Raw genomic sequence first — 21,870 nt, forward strand, 5'->3', positions numbered from 1 at the left:
CAACCACATAATTATATTTGTTGCATGTATAGCTTTATACAAAATTACTAGTGAATCATATTATAATACATTATCATAATTAAAAATAAAATAAAGTCATACAAGTGTGTTATGTGATACAATTCATTAACAAATTTGATTATTTGTTAAAAGTTTTAATTGTTTATATTTGCTTTTAAGGGTGCTTAATGAAGTATTAATACGTTGACAACATCAATACTAAAAGTGTTAATGAGTTAAGTTAGGCCTAAACATTATATTAATATGTTTGTCAAGCTTAACCCGACTTTATATATGAGTATAAAATTTTGTTCAAGTCCGCTTATAATTTATAAATAGTAAACCAAAGTCCACCTTAAAACTACCCATATTATTTTTAAAATATATTTATATTGTTTTAATTTAATATTTAATAAATTTATATTTTATTTATTTATTAAAATTATATATATTCATCTTAATATTTTTTAATGCTTACATAATTCTACTACAGATTTAATTTTTGTGCATTATAAATTACATAATATAAAAAATAACATAATAAAAGGTATTACAAACTTAAAAAAAAATTGGTCGGATCAAGTTCGGGTATTGAGTGTTTAAGTTTGAGCTCAACCCATGATTTAAATGGACTTAGTCTTTTTACCTAATCCCATTTTTTAGCCTAATAATTTTACTTAAACTTTTTCAAATTTCAAACGAATTTTTAAGTGTGGAAGAATAATCTAATCTATTAATAGGTGTAATCCGTACATATACATAAATGGAGAAGGAAAAAGAGTTCTTTCACAATAAATTGTGAATACATCAATTGTCAACTTTACATGGTTGAAACGCAAATTAAATGAACCTTGACCTTACTTAACAAGGTAAGAAAACCCCAAACCTCCAAGGCTTTGTCTATTTGTCTCGAAAGAAAGAAGAAATCAAATTTAAGCATCTCACTCGAAACAATCTCTTCACCAAATAATTATAAAAAAAAAATGCAACATGTCCACCAACCTACCAAACAAAGGCGTAATCATTGGACCAAACTAGCTAATCCCCTTTAGACAACAAAGCTTTTTATGTATGAGCATGTAGGTGCTTGTCAATCACCTATTGAGAGTTTTTCGAGTAACCTCTCATAAGTTAGATTTATGTATTAACCCCATAAAAAGATTAACTTATCTCCACCGTCGATCATGATTACTCTACCATATTAATACCTTAACTTACACCACTCATCCAAGCTTCCTCCAACTATCCTGAAGCTTTTAGCATTACCTTGTGAATCTCCACCCTCCTCCATTACTCAAAACTTTGTATCAACAAATATAACCAAATAGTCATATAGATATGGTTTAAGAAATATTATTTGAAAAATCCCCTAAAAGGAGAAAGGGATATTTAACAACTTTAGAGAATAATTAGGTTAAAAATAAGAGTTAATGTACTTCTTGACTATTAAACTTGGCGACTAAGTCTATTTTAGTATTTAAATTTGTTTTATTCATGTAAGTCTTATAATTTAGTAGCTTTTCTCAATTTAGCTCATGAATCTAGATTTTGTTAAGGTTTGATGACGTAAAACTCTAAAATTCTACCACATCATCTCCTGACATTATTTTGCATAAGCTTTTCTCAATTGTATGTATATGTTAAGCTTTCATCACACATTAATAAAATTTAAGTTTAAGGATAAATTAACAAATGTTTTCGATTTCAAAGACTAACATGGATAAAAAAAAGATTTATATAGTAAAGTGAATTTAACAGTCAAATTTAGGAGACAAAAATTACGGTAAAAAAAAGCCCAAATGAGGCTAGGCTGTGAAGGTCCAATCTCAAAACCTTTTGGGCTCTTAATATCCCAAGCCACTATGTCTTAGGGCTCAAAATCCATAACTCCGAAAACAGAAAAACGCCGCCGTTTTAACGACTAACAGTAGTGCGTTAATGTTAACAAATCTTATTAGAGTCCAAAAAGTATGGCTTTTACAGCCACGTAGTCGTTTCAGTTTTAACCTCTTAATTAAATTCCATTAATTTAAGCATCACAACCGTCCATCTCTTCATCATCGCCATCAATTCACAAAGATTAAAGGCATTGATATTCAAAAACACCAACAATCAAAAGCATGGAACCATTGCCCTTAGCCTTAAGCTGTTTAACTTTTACTCGTTATAGTAAGATGGTCCGAGAAACGAGATAAATCGTGTGCCTTGTTATCCTTCCATGTTTATCTTAACCGTTAAAACGACAGCCCTCGATAAAGATCAACGGCTCAGATTGAGCAATAGAATCATTAGCTTAAATATCGGGTTTGCTGAGTCGGACCCCACCGGGTCTAGGAATTTGACAGGTAGCTTTAAGGTGCCTTTCTGTTTCATTCTTGGGATTCTCTCTATATATTTGTTTCCTCTTTTTTTTAATTTTCTCACATCACCATACTTTACCTTTCCCTTGTTTGTTTTCGTCTAAAGCGGTGAGCATTGTTCTTTCTTGGTCCTCCATTTTCTTTTTAATTTTTATTTTCTTTTTAATTTTTCGTATTTTTTAAAATCTTTTTTGGTGTATTTTATGCTGATATTTTGTTGCTCGGTTTTGATCTTGTTAGATGATGCTCTGCTTGTTATCGATGCATGCTTCTTTGTAGTTTAATTTAGCTAGAGACTTTTTTTTTCTGTTGTTGATCATGTTGAATCAAGGCTTGAATGGAGTTTCAGTGACTATAACCTGTAAATGATGACTTGTTTTCACTAGCTAGTTATTTGTTTGACGGTAAATGAGGAATCAAATTGGTTGAGCTGACGTGAGGATTAGGATCTAGTATGGAGTTTGAAGAAATATATTGTTATTGAACTTTGTTTCTTCTTAGTTGTAACTAGCTTGAGGATGAGGATATAGTATGAATTTCGAAGAAATATATAGTTGTTGAACTTTGTTTCTTCTTAGTGCTAACAAGCTATATGGCAGGTTAAAATTGAAAAGATATATATATTTTAAAATTTTTGTATGCAGGAAACTATATAAGCTGAAAACAATAAAATGTTTAAGATGTTTTGATGTTTTTATAGGATTTTTGGAATTTATAACTTGCCAGGTTCGAAGTTATGGCAGATGGGTGTTGATATTAGCGTTTCTTCATCGTGCATAAGTGGATAAGTGATATACCTAATTCTTTGCCTTTCTGTTTGTTATCTAACAACTGATTGTTCAATGGGGCTATATAGGTTAATATGGGAATGTCTATGAACGTGGTTGTGCTGTCATTGTTCGTCTTGTCTATTTTGTTTTCTGTCATGACTGCATCCGACGATGGGTTGGTTAGAATTGGGCTGAAAAAGAAGAAATTTGATCCAAACAACCGACTTGCTTCCCGGCTTGAGTCCGAGGATCAACAGGCTCTCATAGCATCTATGCAAGAAAAGTATGGCCTCCATAATAATCACGGAGACCATGAGGACACAGATATTGTTGCCTTGAAGAACTACATGGATGCTCAGTACTACGGTGAGATTGGTGTAGGAACTCCACCACAAAAGTTCACTGTGATATTTGACACTGGCAGCTCAAATTTGTGGGTGCCATCATCTAAGTGTTATTTTTCGGTGAGCCCCTGCATTTAAGTTTACTATGAAGTATAGGAAAAAAACTATTTGCCTTGATAATTGGGGAAGCAGACATGTTTCAGGGCAAAGGATTTATGTTCTTTCATTTTGGTGTAGGTTGCATGCTACTTCCATTCCAAGTACAAGGCAAGTGAGTCAAAAACATATAAGAAGAATGGTATGTCTTCTCTTTTTACGGCACTCATAATTGTTTTAGAAACTTGTTCTTCTTGATTTTAAGGGCATACGAACAATATCAAGTTCCTGATTTTATTAATTTGAGTGGTGATGTGTGAAATAATTATTTTCAAAGTAATGATATCTGATATTCTTTAAGTACATGCACCTAGGTCGATCATAATTGCTGTGTAATGTATGGTTGTTTCTTTGGTTGGTCTATTCCTGGTAGGTTTGACTTCAGTAAGAAGATGGTTCCTACAACTCACGACATTATGCATGTTTTTCTGGCCTAGTATTAATGAAATTGCACTACGTTCTTGCTACAGTTTTCTTGTAGGCTCACTTGATAAATTGAATTATGCTCGTCTATTCTCCTTGATGCTAAAATAATATAGTCGTATTTTCATATTTGGTGCAGGGAAACCTGCATCTATTCAGTATGGCACTGGAGCTATTTCTGGTTTCTTTAGTTATGACAATGTCCAAGTTGGTAACTTGGTTGTGGAAGATCAGGTTAGTGCAGCTAATCTTCTTCTATTTCATCTGCACATGAAAGCTAACCTGGTAATTGTTTTCTTTATCAGGAATTTATTGAGACTACTAAGGAGCCAGGTCTTATATTTTTGGCGGCCAAGTTTGATGGGATTTTAGGACTTGGGTTTAAGGAGATTTCAGTTGGGAAAGCTGTCCCAGTGTGGTATTTTTCTTTTCTAATTTTATTGGCTATTTAAGATTTCTCTTAATGGTATGTGCTTATCTGGGAACACTTGTTTGTTTTACAGGTACAACATGCTCAAACAGGGTCTTATCAAGGAACCAGTATTTTCATTTTGGCTTAACCGGAACGTAGGGGAAGAAGTGGGTGGTGAAATTGTGTTTGGTGGGGTTGATCCAGACCATTACAAAGGAAAACACACATATGTCCCTGTAACACAAAAGGGATATTGGCAGGTTAACCTTTTAAACTTAAATTATTACGTGCAGATGAATGATCTGTACTTAGTTGTCTTTTTCATATTTCTTAATTATCTCTTCTTTTTGACAGTTTGATATGGGTGATGTTCTTATTGGTGACAAACCAACTGGTATATTTCTTCCAATGCCAAGTGGGATAAAGGAATACCTGAAGCTCATTAGTTACTTTCTTTCAATCAACAACATTTCTTGGCATTAAATTTTCTAATTTTTACCTGGGCATATGTTATTCAGGATTTTGTGCTGGCGGCTGTGCGGCAATTGCAGATTCTGGAACTTCTTTGCTCGCAGGACCAACGGTAAGCCATAATGCTTCATTGTTGGATCTTTTGATCAGTCTCTTGTTTAACAGATTAAAACAAGGTGGTTTCAAGTCATTTTTTCCTGGGCTTCAAATTATTTTTGCAATAGAATAATGTTGTGTAAAGATAAATGTTATCGACTAGGGGAAGTCTTTCATACTGCTGATCAAGCTCCTGCTGTTTATTTTACTTGTTAACCTGGTTATTGATATGATTCCCAACCGTTTATTTGTCTTGGTGCAGACTGTGATAACCATGATAAACCATGCAATTGGTGCCACTGGAGTAGTTAGTCAGGAGTGCAAGGCAGTGGTTCAACAGTACGGGCAAACCATCATCGATCTACTTTTAGCTGAGGTGAATTCTAGTTTTACTCAGAATGTTAATTTTAATATAAAGTTGCAATTAATTTGTATCCTTTTGTTGTAAACTTCCCAACAGACACAACCACAGAAAATCTGCTCCCAAATTGGATTGTGCACTTTTGATGGAGCTCATGGCGTTAGGTCAGACCCTGAAGTTCTTTATCTGTTCATTTGTGCTTTAATACCGTATTGCTACCTTGTTTAAGCGGTAAACTAATGGTGTGCTCAAATGTGTTTGTATAGCACGGGCATTGAGAGTGTGGTGGAAGAGGGCAACGGCAAATCATCCGGAGTTCAAGGCAATGCTATGTGCCCTGCTTGTGAGATGGCTGTTGTTTGGATGCAGAACCAATTAAAGCAGAATCAGACTCAAGACATCATATTGAACTACGTCAATCAGGTAACCTAATAGACTCTATGCTTGCTGAATAATTCGTGAGTGCATTCCTTCCAATGTCTGATTCTTTCTTCAATTTGATACTTATGCAGCTATGTGACCGTATGCCGAGTCCGATGGGAGAATCTGCTGTTGAATGTGGAAGTCTATCGTCCATGCCAACTGTTTCCTTCACTATTGGTGACGAAGTTTTCGACCTTTCCCCTGAAGAGGTAAAACCGATCCTCATTTTGTGTTTGTACTATATCAATAGTTGAAAACTTGTCCTACTGATGTTAATTATATCTCTATTGGTGCAATCAGTATATTCTCAAGGTGGGTGAAGGTCCTCAAGCTCAGTGCATCAGTGGCTTTACTGCTTTGGATGTTCCTCCTCCTCGTGGACCCCTCTGGTAATTTTTCTAATGGTCAAATTATGATTTTGTTCGACTTAATTCGATCCTCCTTAACATTAGTCCAAATTGTTCACGTTTTATTTGATGCAGGATTTTGGGAGATGTTTTCATGGGCCGCTACCACACCGTGTTCGATTTCGGTAAAGAGAGAGTTGGCTTTGCCGAGGCGGCATAAAAATACCTTATCATGGAATGGGGTGACAGTTTTCTTCAAATATACACCCATTACTGTGTTAGGTATAACTTTATATAAAGATGGTTGGAAACATGGAGTCACTAGCTCTCTCAGCCTCCATTACGTAAAGATAGTGTTGTGTTGCTTGTAAATATTTCCGTCGTTGCTCTATTATGTTTAACCATGGCTGAAAGTTGGATTTGCTACTTTGTTTTATAATCAGTGATCAAAGATACTTATTAATCAGTTTCCATACCTATTTCTTCTTCATTATTGCCTTTTAATTAATCATTTTATAGTGCGTAGAACAATCTTCAAGGTAGGGGCAGAGGAAGCAAAACTTAATGCCTCTGGTTATATTTTTGGTGGGTTAATTAATACATATTTTAGAATTTCTGAACTTAGTTTGAGGTTTGGATCCATTTTAGGTTTGGTCATGTTTTAGATTCGAATCGTTATCCTATTTCGGATTAATTTATTCGAATTATATTAGATTCAACATATTTTCAATTAAGTTGGATTTAAGTTTTGGTTTATTTTAGATTTGAGTTTCAAATTCGGGTTTAGGTCATTATGGATGTATGTTATTTTAGGTTTGTTTGGGTAAATTATATTGAAGGTTATTAAATTACTAGTAATTATTTAACTTTAATGGTTAAATTATATTGACACTTATTGATACTTTTAAGTTTTTATTTTAATTATTTAATTTTGAGAAATTATAATGTTACTGAAATTTTGTATAAGTTTCTGTTTAAGTCTTGGGTTAGGTTGTTAAATTCTTTTGATGAGCTTCAAAGTACTGTACAGTTAGTAAAATATGCTTTAGATGTAACAACATAGTTTGACTAGAGGTTTGACGGTTTAAAATTGCTTTATTAAAAAATTAAATTTCATAAAAAAAAAAGTTAAATGTAGAATATGTAGGATGGAGAATTTTAGATTGATGCACAGTAATGAGTTTAACAACTTAGTGACTAACAAAAAATTTTGGTATTTTTTATTTTATTTTAAACTGTGAAAAAGTAAATATGTTTTAGTGGTTTTTAGTTGATATTACTTTTAGTTAAAGATTTTTCTTTTTGCCTTTTTAGAAAGAACATTTTTAGAAAGAACATTGTAACTATGTAGTTTCTTCTAGGATATCTACGTGTTTATTTATAAGCTTTTCCTTTAAGATATATGCCTACGTGTATTTATTTATAAGCTTTTCCTTTAAGATATATGTCTACGTGTTTGTTCATAAGCTTTATATCTACGTGTTTGATTATAAAAATCATAGAATGACATGTCAAGCTAAAATATTAAAAATAGTTCTTACTTTTGGATTATTGTTACAATGCTTATACTTTAAGCATATTATAATTGATGCATATACACTTTAATATGAGTTTATTTTGGATTAAGATATGGGCAAAACTTTCTCTAACACTTAACGAGCAAGTATGTTTGAAATATTATTGGCACGTTCAATAAAAACGTGCCAGTAAAACAATAATGCTTCGGATGTAGACAAAAACCGAAAGGTAACCAACGATGCAGAAAACAACACTCTAGCTGGGAATTTCACTTGAAAAGGACTTCGTTTGAGGTGCCAACAAAGGCACCCACGCTAGTGGATCTTATTACAAAAAAAAGTCAATAAGTTAGATCCATTTTATCTGAATTCAAGATTGATAAATTTATAGAGTATGATATGGTCGCGTTCTAAAACAATATGCTTTTGAGAGCATAATTAACTTGTTCTAAATAAACTTAATTTAAAAATAATTTATTCAGAAAAATAATTTCAAATACGTTTGAAATTTTTAAAGATGAATGAAATGAGTTAAACTCAGAATCGACCTAATTTAGATAAACTTGATTTGAAATTAACCCAACTAACTCCAATTCACACGTCTACAAGTCTAAAGCAATTAGAATTTAAAGATGGTAACCGAACAAATAAAATTTGGATTATGAATGAAGAAGGGTGGGTTGGAGAATATGAGTTGGGTTAGCTTTATTAGGTCACTGCCTTGCCTTCTCTCAACTAAATGCCAACCCCACCAATCCTTTTGCCTTCTTTCACAATAAAGCCTTCACTTTTTTTGGCATTGGGGTTCTCTTGTAAAACTTCACCCACAATCCGAAAGATATAAAACCAACTAACCCACCGCATCTAATAATTTAGCTACCATGGGTGCAAAGTGCCATGTCATTAGGTTGTTAGGTGTTGGGTATTAGCATTTAGTGTTTTTTTTTTTTTGAGAACTACCCAATTGTTTGAGTATATGAACATTGTTCAAACATTTAACCATTTCTAGAATGGATTGTAATAATGTTGAGGATGAAATCAGAAATTCTTTTTTGAGGTTAAAATTAAGTTATATTTTTCTCGAGAGCTATTCATCATTATGTTATCTTTTAAGAAAAATCAAACTAAATTTTATAAATTTTTAAGGTGAAATTATAATTTCAACATATTTCAACTTATAATTTTATAAAATTTATATGGAGAGTACCCAAGGCCCTTGCCAATCCGAACATCTTCTCTATCTTCATAATTTTTAATTTATTTAAAATGACTAGTAAGGGTTTTGATAGTATTGACAAAAAATTAAGATATTAAAGTATTAAGCATTCAAGTTTAAGTCTAATCGTATGTAGGTTTTGTTCAGATATATCTAATTTAAATATGTTACTGTTCTTAATTTATTGTACTTTGAATCAAACTGATTCTAGTTCTAATTAATCATGTATTAATTGTGATTTATACTATACTTTTAAATTTCTTGCAAAAATAAAAAATATCTTGATTCATGAACCATTGATAAGGAAGCGTTTACTTTCTCTTAAAGTAGTCTACATATTTTTATCATTTTTAATTAAGCATCTAAGTAAACAACTTTATATAGTCCACCATTGTAGTACGGATTAGATTAGGTTAGGTTAGATAAAATACAAGTAATGGGTTATTTGCATTGACATCTTCGAACTATGATCTATATTTTAAATTAATCCTAAATTTTATAGCATTCAAGTTGAGTTCTTAATGGATTATTATCGTATCAATTAGGTCATTCTATTAGCCTAATCATTCGCTTAACTATTAAATGACAATTCAAATTTGACTTAAAGCATATTAAAGCCACGTAACTCAAATTGTAAATATATATATTGCATAAATACCTTAAATCTGACGAGTCAAAAAACATCAAATTCTAATTGTCCATGCAATCTTTGTGCTATAAATATGTTCCATTTAAATTGACAATTAAGTTAATAGAAGAACGTGATTGGTACAATATTAAGATTTTAAGAACTTAATTGGAACATTTTTCAAATTTAGGACTAATCTTAAATTTGAACAATATTCCTTGAACTATTAGTGAAATTAACCCTAAAAGTAGGTAACTACTATAAGCAAGGGCCAACATCTTGAGGTGGCCATTGTATTTGCACCAAAGACCAACTTTTAACTACAGGCCATTCTGCCAACTCACCTACCACGTGCCGCTACATGATTCATTGCTTAACTGGCTATAAGCTAAGCATTGTAAGCAAATCCGCCGTCCAGTCGGCCAAAGCTTCTCCTTTTGCCACGTGGATCATTGTCGGTACAACATGAAGAGAAAGGCGGCCGCCCATTGGCCATGGAAAAAATTACCTTTTTTTCTTATTGCGATTAAAGCTAAAACCTTTACCTAACTAAACCCACAAAGATTTTGCATATAAATACTCACACCATTCAACTCACAAAGATTCAAGCTTCTTCTTTTTTTTCTTTTTCTTTTTTTTTTATAAAATGGACTGGACACGTGGCAGAACAATTGGACGTGGCTCCACCGCCGTCGTCTTCGTCGCTACTGATAACTACTCGGGTGATGTATTTGCCGTTAAGTCCTCTGAGCTTTACCGAGCTGAATCTCTTAAAAGCGAACAGAGGATTCTGTCTACATTAAGCTGTCCCCATGTCGTAGCTTATAAAGGGTGCGATGTTTCATCGGAAAATGGTAAGGTTTTGTATAATCTTTTCATGGAATACGCGCCGAAGGGCACCGTCGTGGATGCGATTGAAAAGCACGGTGGTGGCCTGGACGAGGCGACGGTCCGATCTTACACTCGCGGGATTTTATTGGGTCTCCGGTTTCTTCACGGTAATGGGATTGTGCATTGTGATATCAAGGGCCGGAATATTTTGGTCACTGACGATGATGGTGTGAAAATCGCCGACTTGGGTTGTGCTAAGCGAGTTAATGGAGTGTCGTCGTCAGTTTCCGGTACGCCTCTTTACATGGCACCGGAGGTGGCGCGTGGGGAACAACAAGGGTTCCCAGCTGACATATGGGCGCTTGGGTGTACGGTTATCGAGATGGTCACCGGAAAAGCCCCATGGCCTGACGTCGATGACCCATTATCGGCCTTATACCGAATCGGATTCTCATCTGATCTGCCTGAAATACCCAATAATATTTCGAAGCAAGCAAAGGATTTCTTAACCAAGTGTTTAAAAAGAAACCCTTTTGAAAGATGGTCTGTAATTCAACTTCTAGCTCATGAGTTCGTGAATGAATCGAAATTTGCAGTAAATGGAAGAGATGGGTCTCAATCTGAGACACCCACCAGCATATTGAATCGACAATTATGGGATTCAATGGAAGAAATTGATACAAATCAGATTCTTTCTAAGAAACCATGTTTTCCCAGCAAGTGTTTGATGAAAAGGATTCAGCTATTGGTTGAAGACGATCTGGTTTTCTCTTTGAAAATGCCTAATTGGGATTGTGATGAAAATTGGGTAACTGTTAGAAGTAATGGTAATTTAGAAGAAGAAGCGTGGGTTAGCAGTAATAATGTGGATGAACCTCACATGAATGACGATTATGGCTTAGACTTAGAGATTAGTGGGCAAAAAACTAGTAATAATTTTGAGAGTAGGTGTAAAACAAGTTCATTCATGGCATGCAAATATGTGACTTTTATCTTATGTACGAAATTGAATTACTGTAATGATAGATATACTTTTAATGAAATTTTACCACTTGTAGTTATTGGGATTCTAAATTCATATTTATTGATTCATAAGTCCTTCAAAGTTTTGTCACATTCAAAATACAACTTTATGGATCCAAACCCACATCCTTAAACATGAAAGGATACCGATTAATTTTACGTAGATCAATCGGTTATTGATATTCTCATTATGTAGAGTGCGTTCATTTGTGTGTGGTTGATGACGCGGTTAAGAATGATGAGATCTATTTGTGTGTGGTTGATGACGCGGTTAAGAATGATGAGATCTATGAATATCCGAAGATGGAACTTTTAATTTGTGAGTATAGTTAAGTTGATTTTGATCTTAATGCTTAGTAGTTGGCGATTAATTTTGGTAAAAATATCTCTAGAGTCCCTCTCAATTTTAATATTAAGTAAATTGGTCCCTCTAAAAAAATGAAATAGTTTAGTGCTTATCAATTTCTAAAATAAGCAATTAAAGATAACTAATCACAATATTTATTTTTCCGTCAATTTATCCTACTTTTAACTGGTATAAGAATAGATTTAACCTTCAATATTTACAAATTCTTTCATTTTGGTCTTGATTCTAAAAAAAAGAATCAACAAATTTAACTATTATCTAATATTAAGAAATTTAAAATTAGGAACAAATTGATAGAATAAATAAATATATGGTTTAATTTATATAGTTTTTAAAAATTAGGATATAATTGATAAATATATAAACAATGAGAACTATTTATACTAATCAAAAGTAAAAGAAATTGATAAAAGAAATAGATACTACGATAAATTATTCTTAATTGTTCACTTTCGATACTCAATATCGAAATTGAGGAGTTGAGAGTAACATTAATTTTTGACAGTTTGGAACATTTAATTTGCATATTCGAAGTTGGAACCGATGAGCAGCATCTTTAAAGATAGTAGGAAAGAAGGTTTGAAACATTTATTGTTGTGATTGCTATTTACAGGCTTGCAGGCAGTCTCATTTCAAAGTAAATTATGTGTAGAAACCGTGTTAAGGCTCTGTTTTTATTACAAGTATTGTAGAATGTAGCCTTTGTAAATTGTAGGTTTAATTAATGTCTACCAACTCTGAGAGGTTGATAGCTGGAACAAATTTATCCATTTCTGAGTTTTTCCGAGTTTTAAATCATAATTTAGTGTTTGAATTTGGTTACAAAAATGTTTTCAATTTGGAGTTTGAATTTTTTTTTAAGTTAATTTTTGAACTTAAATAATTATTTTCAAATTAAGATTTAAAGATTAATTTGGACAAAAAAAGTTCAAGTTTTGAAAACAATTGTCAAGTACTAGAAAAAGTTCAAGTCACAATGTAAGAAAAATTACCAAGTTTAAACCCTAAAATGTGATTTAATCCTTTTTCCAATAATCCAATTATTTAAGGGCTAAATCATTGTTTAGAGCTTGAACTTGACAACAATTCTCATATCAAAGCCTGAACTTTTTTTATTCAAGTTAGACTCTAAACTTGATAATTGTTCTCATATTGAAACATGAACTAGGCAATTAATCTTACATTGAAGCTTGAACTTTTTTTTTGTCCAAATTAATCCTTGAATTTGTCAATTATTCTCATATTAAGACTTGAACTTTAAAATTTTCCAAGGAAATATTAGAACTAAATTGGACAAAAAATATCCAAACTCTAATGTTGAAACAATTACTAAATTTAGAGATTAACTTAAATAAAAAAATTCATGCCATAATATGTAAGTAGTTACAAAGTTCAAGCCTTAAAAAGTAATTTAATCATATCTACTCTTTTTAATACAATGCTTAAGAATACTCATAGCCCCTCCCCACCTCCATAAATAAAAAGATGATGTATTCCAGCGCGTTCAAATCCACATCATTACCCACATCATTAATTTAACAATAAAGTGATATTTCGGATATTTTAATTTTCACTTATTAAATGAAACCCAAAACTTAAAACTAATGTTTATCAATATGTCAAGTAAAAAAACTATCCATTCAACATTTTAATTCCTACTTAAATCATACACATCAACCCAAAAAAATACACAAAGAGGCTTAATTTCTCTAACTTTTTTTTTTCTCTTTCTCTTTGTATTTTTTTTCTGTCCACACTTAAAAAACTTGAAAACTCATACATGAATCATATAAACTAAACTGCTGCAACCCACAAATCCATTGCATAACTATATTAAAAATGATAATGAAACTTAAAAAAAGAAAATTTACCATAGGTCCTCATTTTCCTCAAGTATTCTTCTTATTCCCCGAACGCGACGGACTCTGTTCCAAAGATTCCAATTGGTTCCGAAGGTTTTGGTTCTCCTCGAGTAACCGATCATACTCGAGAAGAAAACCTTCGGACTGTTTCCTTAAAGCAACTGCATTAGCTTCTGCAGCATCCATTTCTTTTGTCTTTGTTTCGAGATCGGATTCTAGCTGCTTCAATTTTGCCTGCAGGATAGTTACTTCTCCCTCCAAGGCCTTAACTTTGTCGGAGCCACCCGACTTTCCATCCTCAGGACCCTGTTTCTTGATAGCTTCCATGCTCTTCCTTCGAATCCGAAGTTCTCGGATATAATGGTGCAATCTGTCTATCATCAGTGCTAGGAATAGTACTCCCCCTGCAATAAGGTATCCAACAATGAAAATAGAAGTTAATGGTGCAGTAGGAACCAACATACTTGCCAACACTTAAGATCACAATTACAACGTCCCTAATCGCCAAAATATATATACACAACATCCCTGAACTCTCACTCATATTCTAAACTAGACCCTAAACTTTAAAATGTTCTAATTGAATCTAAAAGTATTAGTAACAGTATCATATTAATCAGATCATTCCATCAATCTAGCCACCCATAGCATAAACAACTTGAATTTGAGGTGTTGAAAAAAGTAATATTAATAAGATTTAAGAGGGTTATTTCTTCTTCTTTTTTAATTATATAAAATTTCAAATAATAACGTGGTACAATCTTAGAGTGTCACATACAATGTTCTAATAACCGAACTAGTGGTTAAGCCAATTAGACCACTAGTTTCTGATTCAAGCAGTTTGATCGATTTATCTACTAAACCAATAATAATTAGTCAATCAATTAATTTTTTTATTAAAAAATTATTAAACTAGCTCAACATATTCAACTACTGTTCCTTACTCAGTTTTCGATTTTTACTGATTTCGAGCCGTTTTCAGTTCAATTGGTTTAACCCATTTATTTGGACCAACCGGTTTGTGGTCCAACTGGTGTGGCTACGAAGTAATCCAATCATGTTCCAATAATACTAGTAATATCAACTAATCTTGACAAGCTCTAAATTTAAAGATCAAAATGAATCTAATTATCAAATTTAGATATTAAAATAAAAAATAATATAAATATTATATTGGACCTAATTACAAATTCAAACCCCAAAAATTATAGATTCCCTAATAATAACCTATACTTTTCCCTTAATTGTGAGATTAAGTTACTGTCACCCATTAGTCAAAAACCTAACTCAGTAGCAGAATTATTAAAAACTCATTTTTCATTATTTTTATAAAAAATTATTACTATGAGCATCGTAGATCATAATTTTTAATATTTTATTTTTTATATAATTCTTTTAAAAATAATTATCGCATAATTTTTTTCACTCTGCCGTAATCTACCACTAATAATAGATTCTACATGAATTTTGAATCTCAAATTAATTTCCCGCACAAAAGTGAAAAATAAAAATAAAAATCCAGCAATGAAAAAAGCAGCTTAGATTCGAAAATTTTGAAGAAAAGGACTAATTTACCCATTAGAGTAGCTTCGAGAAGGTGTTTGACCATAAGGATCTGTTCCGTCGGATTAGCCGATCCATCATCGATCCATCGCTTCTGGATCATCATCATGCTGTAAACGCTCGATATCATCACTACCGCTATCGTTGCCGCCACTGTCTTCACCATCAACGGTCCCCGTCCCCGTTTCACCCGATCCAAAACCATTAGCGTCAGCTTCCTTAGCGGTGTTTTGAACGACAATACCATGATCACCGCCATCTCGGAGAATATCACCAAGAACAATAACTGAAACATCTTTAAAATTCCCTTTTTTTTTACGAATCCAGAGAAAAAGGGTCAAAATTAAAAGAAAAAAAGGTCAAATTCTTTGCTTTTTTGCTTAATTGAATGGTTTGAAAGTTAAATATTGTGAATTTGTATGGAACCAGTGTGAGCTTGAGAACTTAAAGAAGAAGAAGAAGAAGCAAGGCAATGAAATAAAAAGGAGTTGAATCTTTGGTCGTAACGTCGAGTTTGATCTTTAAGTATTTTAGTTATTTTTCTAAAAAGTCCCTTAATTTTTAGTTTATTTGATTTCTTTCTTCTTCTTTTTTCTCTTGGTAAAAAGACTTCTTTAGTCCCTCTTAATTTTGATATTAAGCAAATCAGTCTATATCAAAAAATTAAAACAATTTAATTCTTGTTAATTTTGAAAGTGAGCAACTAAGACAATTAATCGTAATTTTAATCTTTTTCGTAAAATGCTCATAGTTTTATAAGTATAATAATAAATTTTGCCTTAAAATTTACACATTCTGTCAATTTTGTCCTGATTAAACAAATTTAACTCATAATATTTACACATTTCGCCCATTTTATTCTGATTTAACAAATTTAACCTTAATATTTATACATATCATGTCAACATTTACACGAAATATATAAACATTGATGGCTAAATTTGTTATTATAGTAATCAACATTATGTACAATTGATAGAAAATAGTAGATTTGACAATGACTAAATTGTTTCAATCTTTTTAGAGGGATCTATTTGCTTAATATCAAAATTAAGAGGAACTAGAGAGATGGGTTTTATCTTTTTTATTTTAGGATAAACAACCTTAAACATTTTTGAATTTATAGATAAATTTTAAAATTTTTTAATTAATTCTTTAAATTATTATTTTATTAATCAAATCTTTCCGTCACTCTAATAGTTAAATTGGTTGCTAAATGTCGGTTAAAATTTATATTATCCATGCAATAAATATAAACGTATTTAAAAATTAATTTATATTTCTTAAATATATTTCACATCAGATTTGAGTTGACAATTAATGTATAAACTAGCCATTAGGCCGGTAGCAGAATCAGATTGATATGATAATACTTTCATGACAAAATCAAAATGTTCTGACATTTAGAGATTATTTTAAATCCAAATAATAACTTGAGGATCTTTCATGGAATTAACCCTTTACTTTTACTTTATTTATATATATAAAACTTTATGAGCTTTTTAGCTTTCTTCTCTCTTTATTTGTTTCAATTTAGAAAAAGAAAAAGTAACTGAATAAAGGTTAACAGCAAGGCTTGAAGGCTAAGCAAATCTAACATGTCCTCATTCCTCACTAATTATGAGCTTTATTAAGGAATTATTATTATTATTATTATTATTAATTCCAAGTTAGAAACTTATAAAGTGAATGTTGTTCTTAAATTACTTTTAATACAAATTTAAATAAAAAAACATATTAATCACAATCCATAATACTAATCTCAATATTATACATTAGTTGTATCTATTTTTACTATTTAAAACTTAGTCTTTACATTAGTATAAGTCATACCTGACACGTCACGTGTAAGTATCTGATTATTCTATTAGTCATATCAATTTTAAGCAGAAAAATAATTAAAATTTTTAATAAAAAAATTAATTTATTTTGTATTCAGAACTAACCCATTTATTTTTTAAATAAAAATCTTACTTTTATCCTAAAATATGAAATTGGCAACATTGACTACTCAAATTGTCGGCAAGGCATACACCTTTGGTCTTAATTAATTCCCCAGTCTAGACGTGGTCCGCGGTTGGACATTGACTACATGTACACATGGATGAAAAAGCAAGCCTTAAGCCGTTAATTTATTTGGTCAAAGTAGTGAGCCAATAATACGACCCATCGTTTGACCTTCGAAGATCGAATGCTATATCAGCGGCCACCATTTAAATTCCGCGTGTGCGAATGGATTGTTCCAAGCAAGTCCCAACAGTCGGCACATGGCTGCCTCAAAAACGCATAAATTCCCACTTTTTCCGCTTATTTATCATACTTTAATTTGATTTCCAGTTTTTTTACCTAAGTTGAGATAAAATAACATTTATTTAGTATTTAGATTTGACAATTTTTTTAATTTTATTTTTAAATTATATATTCTTTTAGAATACACGTGAAAATATAGGTGAAAATACGGGTATATTGATGGAATTTTTTTCAAAATTTTTAAACTATAAATTCCAAAATGCGGGTATTCAGTGAAAAAAAAAGAAATTATTTTTTAATGGTGTGGATTTTCGGAACCCGTGTATAGACGCTCTCGAAACCTTCATCTATGAGTCTTGAATTCCATATTGTTGACTTGATGGAGTGACATGTTGAACGGGTTTCACATCCGCTAACTCAGCAAACAACTCAACTAATTCAACATTCACATTCCCAGTCAAGCAATAAATTGTGACATTGTCTCTACGTCTTTATCATCTACAAGTTTCATCTCGGTATAATTCTATGAATTTGATGAAACTGGAAATTTGTAAAATAGTCTTGACATCCTACTCTCACAACCTCGAGCAATTTTTGCACTAATTTTTTGTTTCATATCATCGACTTTTATATTCTTATTAAACTTCATTCCTATTTGCTAGCGAGATTCAAATATACAACCAATAGTTGTTTGTGAAATTACTCTCTCGAAATAAATGTATACGAAAAATTAGTGTCGAAACCATCATTCGATTTAAAAATTTTATAATTTTATAAAAAAGGGGAATCGACTTTTGAAAAACAGAAATATGGAGTCGCCACTGATCCTTTTGTTTTGTTGTGATCGGGTCACCTAAGAATTTGGTTATTTTAATAAAACATTTTTGGTTTACTAAAATAACGATTCTGGTCTACGAAAATATGAGAAAACGGGCTCGGGAGTCGGTTACGTATGAGGAAGGATTAGCACCCTCATTACGCCCAAAATTGGTACCAAATCGATTAAATATTGTCCTTATGTCTAAAATTAAAAAAATGTTTTTTGAAATGTGATTCTCTTTTGATAACATTTGAATAATCAGAATTGGTCACCAAAATTCTCTTGCCTAAGAGGAATATAGCACCACATCCAGCACGATAGGACATGATCCTTTAAGCCCTTGAAAACGTGATGAATTTTGACTTCCAAAATTTTTATGTTGAAAACCGCAAAAGGGTGCCCAATTATTTAGTTCAACGAGAAAATCAAAACCCAGCACAGTAGGGCACAGTTCTTCGAATTTCTAAACATCGAGCATTGCCTTATTTTTTTTTTAGAGTTTTTAAGAAACATGAGGGAAATTCCAAAGGGGATGTTCGATTATTTGGAAGCAACAGGAAATTGCAACCCAGCACGATAGGGCACGATTCCCCGAATTGCCAAACATCGAGCATCCCTCGTTTTGAAAGGTTTTTAACAAACATGAGTGAAAACCTAAAGGAATATTCGATTGTTTTGAGCAAACAAGAAGTCACAACCCAGCACGATAGGGCAGGATTCCCAAATTGTCGAACACCGAATATTGCCTTCGTTTTAACAGATTTTTAGAAGACACGAGTGAAATTTTGAAGGGATATTTGATTATTTTAAGCAAACGAGAAATTGCAACTCAGCACATTAGGGCACGATTCCGTGAATTGCCAAATATCGCAAATCTCCTTCGTTTAAGGGATTTTTAATAACCGTGGGTGAAATTCTAAAGGGACCTTCGATTACTTTGAGCAAACGAGGAATTGCAACCCAACATGTTAGGGCACGATTCCACGAATTACCAAGTATCAAATATCGCCTTCGTTTTAAAGGAAATTGTGAAACTAGCTTAAAACACATTAATTTGACTTGAAAAAAGGAATAATTATTTTTAAAGAGTTAGAACTTATAAAATGATGTTTCGGAAACCAAAGGCAAAAATAAAAGCATAGGGTGATATGTATATATAAAATACAATGATGGATGAATGAAGATAATATATTTTATTTAATCGGCTAACAAAATACATAATTAAATATGATTAATCTCAAAGTATAACCCAATTTCAATAATGCACGGAGAATTACTAATATAACAATACAAAATAATGAATGAATAATATAACAATACATTACAAAAAAAATAAAACAAAACAATACACACGATAGTATGCCGTAATAATATACAAAGCCTAACATGATATAATTAATACAAGACATAAAACGGTAATTAAAAGAGACTATGGTATAAGACAAAAATAATGATGAACATGATATATGCATTGGCGAATTGATCAATTAGAAACCATTTATAAAGATAAACTAAATATATAAATGCAATTAATAGAAAACGTATTATAGAACGAGTATTTTTAAAATCGAGGAATATACAAAGGGTAGAAAGTGTTTATATGAAAATTTAAATAGTGTATAGGATATTCAAGAAATAAAAATATATATATTATAAAATATAATCTTTAGAAATGCATGCGATGTGTTTATAAAAAAACATATATATGTATAAATAGATTTAAAAGTAGTTATTTGTAAAGAATGCGTACTTTTGATAATGTATCTAGGGTTAAATTAACTTCGTTATAAATTATATATAAAAAGGGACCGAATATGAGGATAAAATATGAATATGTATATATAAAAATATATTAAAATTTTTAAATGAATGATAAAATGATTTTAAGGATATATCAAGTTTAAAATGGAAAATATGTAACAACACAAAACAAGTAGTATCTAAAATAAATAATATATGAAAACCTTAGATTAGTAAAACAATTTAAAAGTGAAGGATAGGACAAATTTTAAATTAATATGGAAAAATGGCTAGAACTTAAATACGTACATATAGTGAAAGACGATTTAAATAATATGTAAAACGTGAAAGGTTCTAAATATATATATATGTATAATAATATGTGTTCTTGAGAAATGAATTATATACATAAAGATTTAAGAGAAAATATAATATGAAATCGAAAATGTGTACTTAAAGAAAATTTAATATAAATCTAGTCTTTAAACGTAGAAATATATATGTAAAAGAAAACTAAATATATATATATATATATACATTTATAAATAAATGAAAGTATAAAATGATAAATTAGAAGCATGCAAAATTAATAAAACAATTCGAGATAATATATTAAAAGATGAATAACAAATTAATTTTAAAAATAAAACATAAGCTGGGATAGAAAGTAATCAATTGAAATAAACATGAAACCCAAAAGAATAATTTATAAATAAATCTAATTATTAAAACAGAATTAATGACCATAATCAAATGCACTCAAACAAACAGGGACTAAAAACGCAAATGTCCCTAGTCCCGAAATGTGGCGCTTAGGCGTGGACCGAATTGAAGCAATGCGCGAATTCTTGGGAAATTTTAAAAAAAGCAAAGAGATCAAAACCAGGTTCAATCGAACAGCTCCACAAAGAAAGGGACCATGCGCGCAAATTAACCTTTCAAGGTGAAAAGGCGCGGATCCGGGCCTCTAAATGGGTCAACGCGCGGATCCCTTTTCTACCAAACGGCCCGTTTCGATTTTGACAAAGTCAGGTTAAAGAAAACCCTAAAACTAGTTGTATACCATTCAAAGGCAGATCAAAACGATAAAAAAAAAAAATCTAAAGCCTAGCCTCCTATTCATTCGGCCGAACTCTAGGTCCTTTCGCCTGCCGTCCGACCTTCATACTTGATCCACGGTCATCATACAAAAGGCCTAATCCGGCTCCGTCCGACCGTGAGTCCAAAGGATCTTTCAGAAGCCTCTGAATCCCCTCCCCAAAACTCCGACCGCGATGAAGTGAGCGAGGATTCGAGGGAACCAAAAACGGAGGTAAGCCTTTTTTCGTTGTTTCTTTTATACATCAAATAGAAAAGCAAGAAACCAAGAAAGAAAGATCACCGAATCGGGGAAGAAGAAGAACTAAAAAGGTCACCTTTTTAATATTTTTCTATTCGAATGCTTTTGATTGCTTTTTTTTGTATATTGCCTCTATTCGTAACCTTTACAACAATTAAAAGCTTGGCTTTTATAGCCGAAAAAAGAGAGAAAAATAAATCGAAAATATACAATATATTTTTGTTTCTATTCGCTGCTGCTCTGTTTGTTTGCCTGCAGGTATGGGTGTGCGCTGGCGTACGGGGCGTACGGAGGCATGGAGCTGCTGTCCGGTTGCTGTTGCGGCGCAGGAGAAGGGGGGTGACTTAGGGTTTGTCTTGGTTTAATATTATGGGCCTATCGGGCCTTGTAAATTTGGGTTAAGTTAAAATTGGGGCTTGGGTCATGGTTTAGTTATTGGTTTTGGGCTGATGGGGTCATGTAACTGGGTTTGTTTTTTGGGTTTTGGGTCAAAGCTTGTAAATGGACTGTGGACATTTTTTGGTTTAATATTATTTTTTGTTTTTTGTGTT

The 21,870-nt window shown here is 31.8% G+C and overlaps 3 protein-coding genes and 1 long non-coding RNA gene across 5 annotated transcripts; 3 read left to right on the forward strand and 1 right to left on the reverse strand.

The window, feature by feature from the left end:
• Positions 1-2,203: 2,203 nt before the first annotated feature.
• Positions 2,204-6,638, forward strand: LOC107925242 (aspartic proteinase A1). 2 transcript variants are annotated; one of them, XM_041079460.1, is made up of 14 exons: positions 2,204-2,356; positions 3,217-3,594; positions 3,712-3,772; positions 4,193-4,287; positions 4,359-4,471; positions 4,557-4,725; positions 4,820-4,859; positions 4,984-5,048; positions 5,295-5,408; positions 5,493-5,557; positions 5,660-5,816; positions 5,906-6,025; positions 6,117-6,205; positions 6,299-6,638. In XM_041079460.1, exons 1-14 carry the CDS (start codon positions 2,219-2,221, stop codon positions 6,381-6,383), a joined length of 1,689 nt encoding a protein of 562 aa, XP_040935394.1. In that variant the 5' UTR covers positions 2,204-2,218; the 3' UTR covers positions 6,384-6,638. The 2 variants fall into 2 exon arrangements, with proteins under 2 accessions (XP_040935394.1, XP_016711375.2); XM_016855886.2 differs by having other exon boundaries at positions 2,333-2,468.
• Positions 6,639-9,614: 2,976 nt separating this feature from the next.
• On the forward strand, positions 9,615-12,841 carry LOC107924893 (mitogen-activated protein kinase kinase kinase 18). Its single transcript, XM_016855464.2, has one exon. It carries the CDS (start codon positions 10,171-10,173, stop codon positions 11,509-11,511), a length of 1,341 nt encoding a protein of 446 aa, XP_016710953.1. The 5' UTR covers positions 9,615-10,170; the 3' UTR covers positions 11,512-12,841.
• A 523-nt stretch (positions 12,842-13,364) lies between these two features.
• Positions 13,365-15,680, reverse strand: LOC107925263 (uncharacterized). The gene is made up of 2 exons (XM_016855910.2): positions 15,183-15,680; positions 13,365-14,011 (listed from the first exon to the last, which is right to left on the reverse strand). The coding sequence occupies exons 1-2, from the start codon at positions 15,463-15,465 to the stop codon at positions 13,635-13,637; spliced, it is 660 nt and encodes a 219-aa protein (XP_016711399.1). The 5' UTR covers positions 15,466-15,680; the 3' UTR covers positions 13,365-13,634.
• A 4,961-nt stretch (positions 15,681-20,641) lies between these two features.
• Positions 20,642-21,870, forward strand: LOC107924890 (uncharacterized). The gene is made up of 2 exons (XR_001691877.2): positions 20,642-21,292; positions 21,578-21,870. It is a non-coding gene; the product is annotated as an uncharacterized lncRNA (long non-coding RNA).

The sequence above is a fragment of the Gossypium hirsutum genome, chromosome A10, assembly GCF_007990345.1.
Source record: "Gossypium hirsutum isolate 1008001.06 chromosome A10, Gossypium_hirsutum_v2.1, whole genome shotgun sequence".
NCBI classification, from domain to species: Eukaryota; Viridiplantae; Streptophyta; class Magnoliopsida; order Malvales; family Malvaceae; genus Gossypium; species Gossypium hirsutum.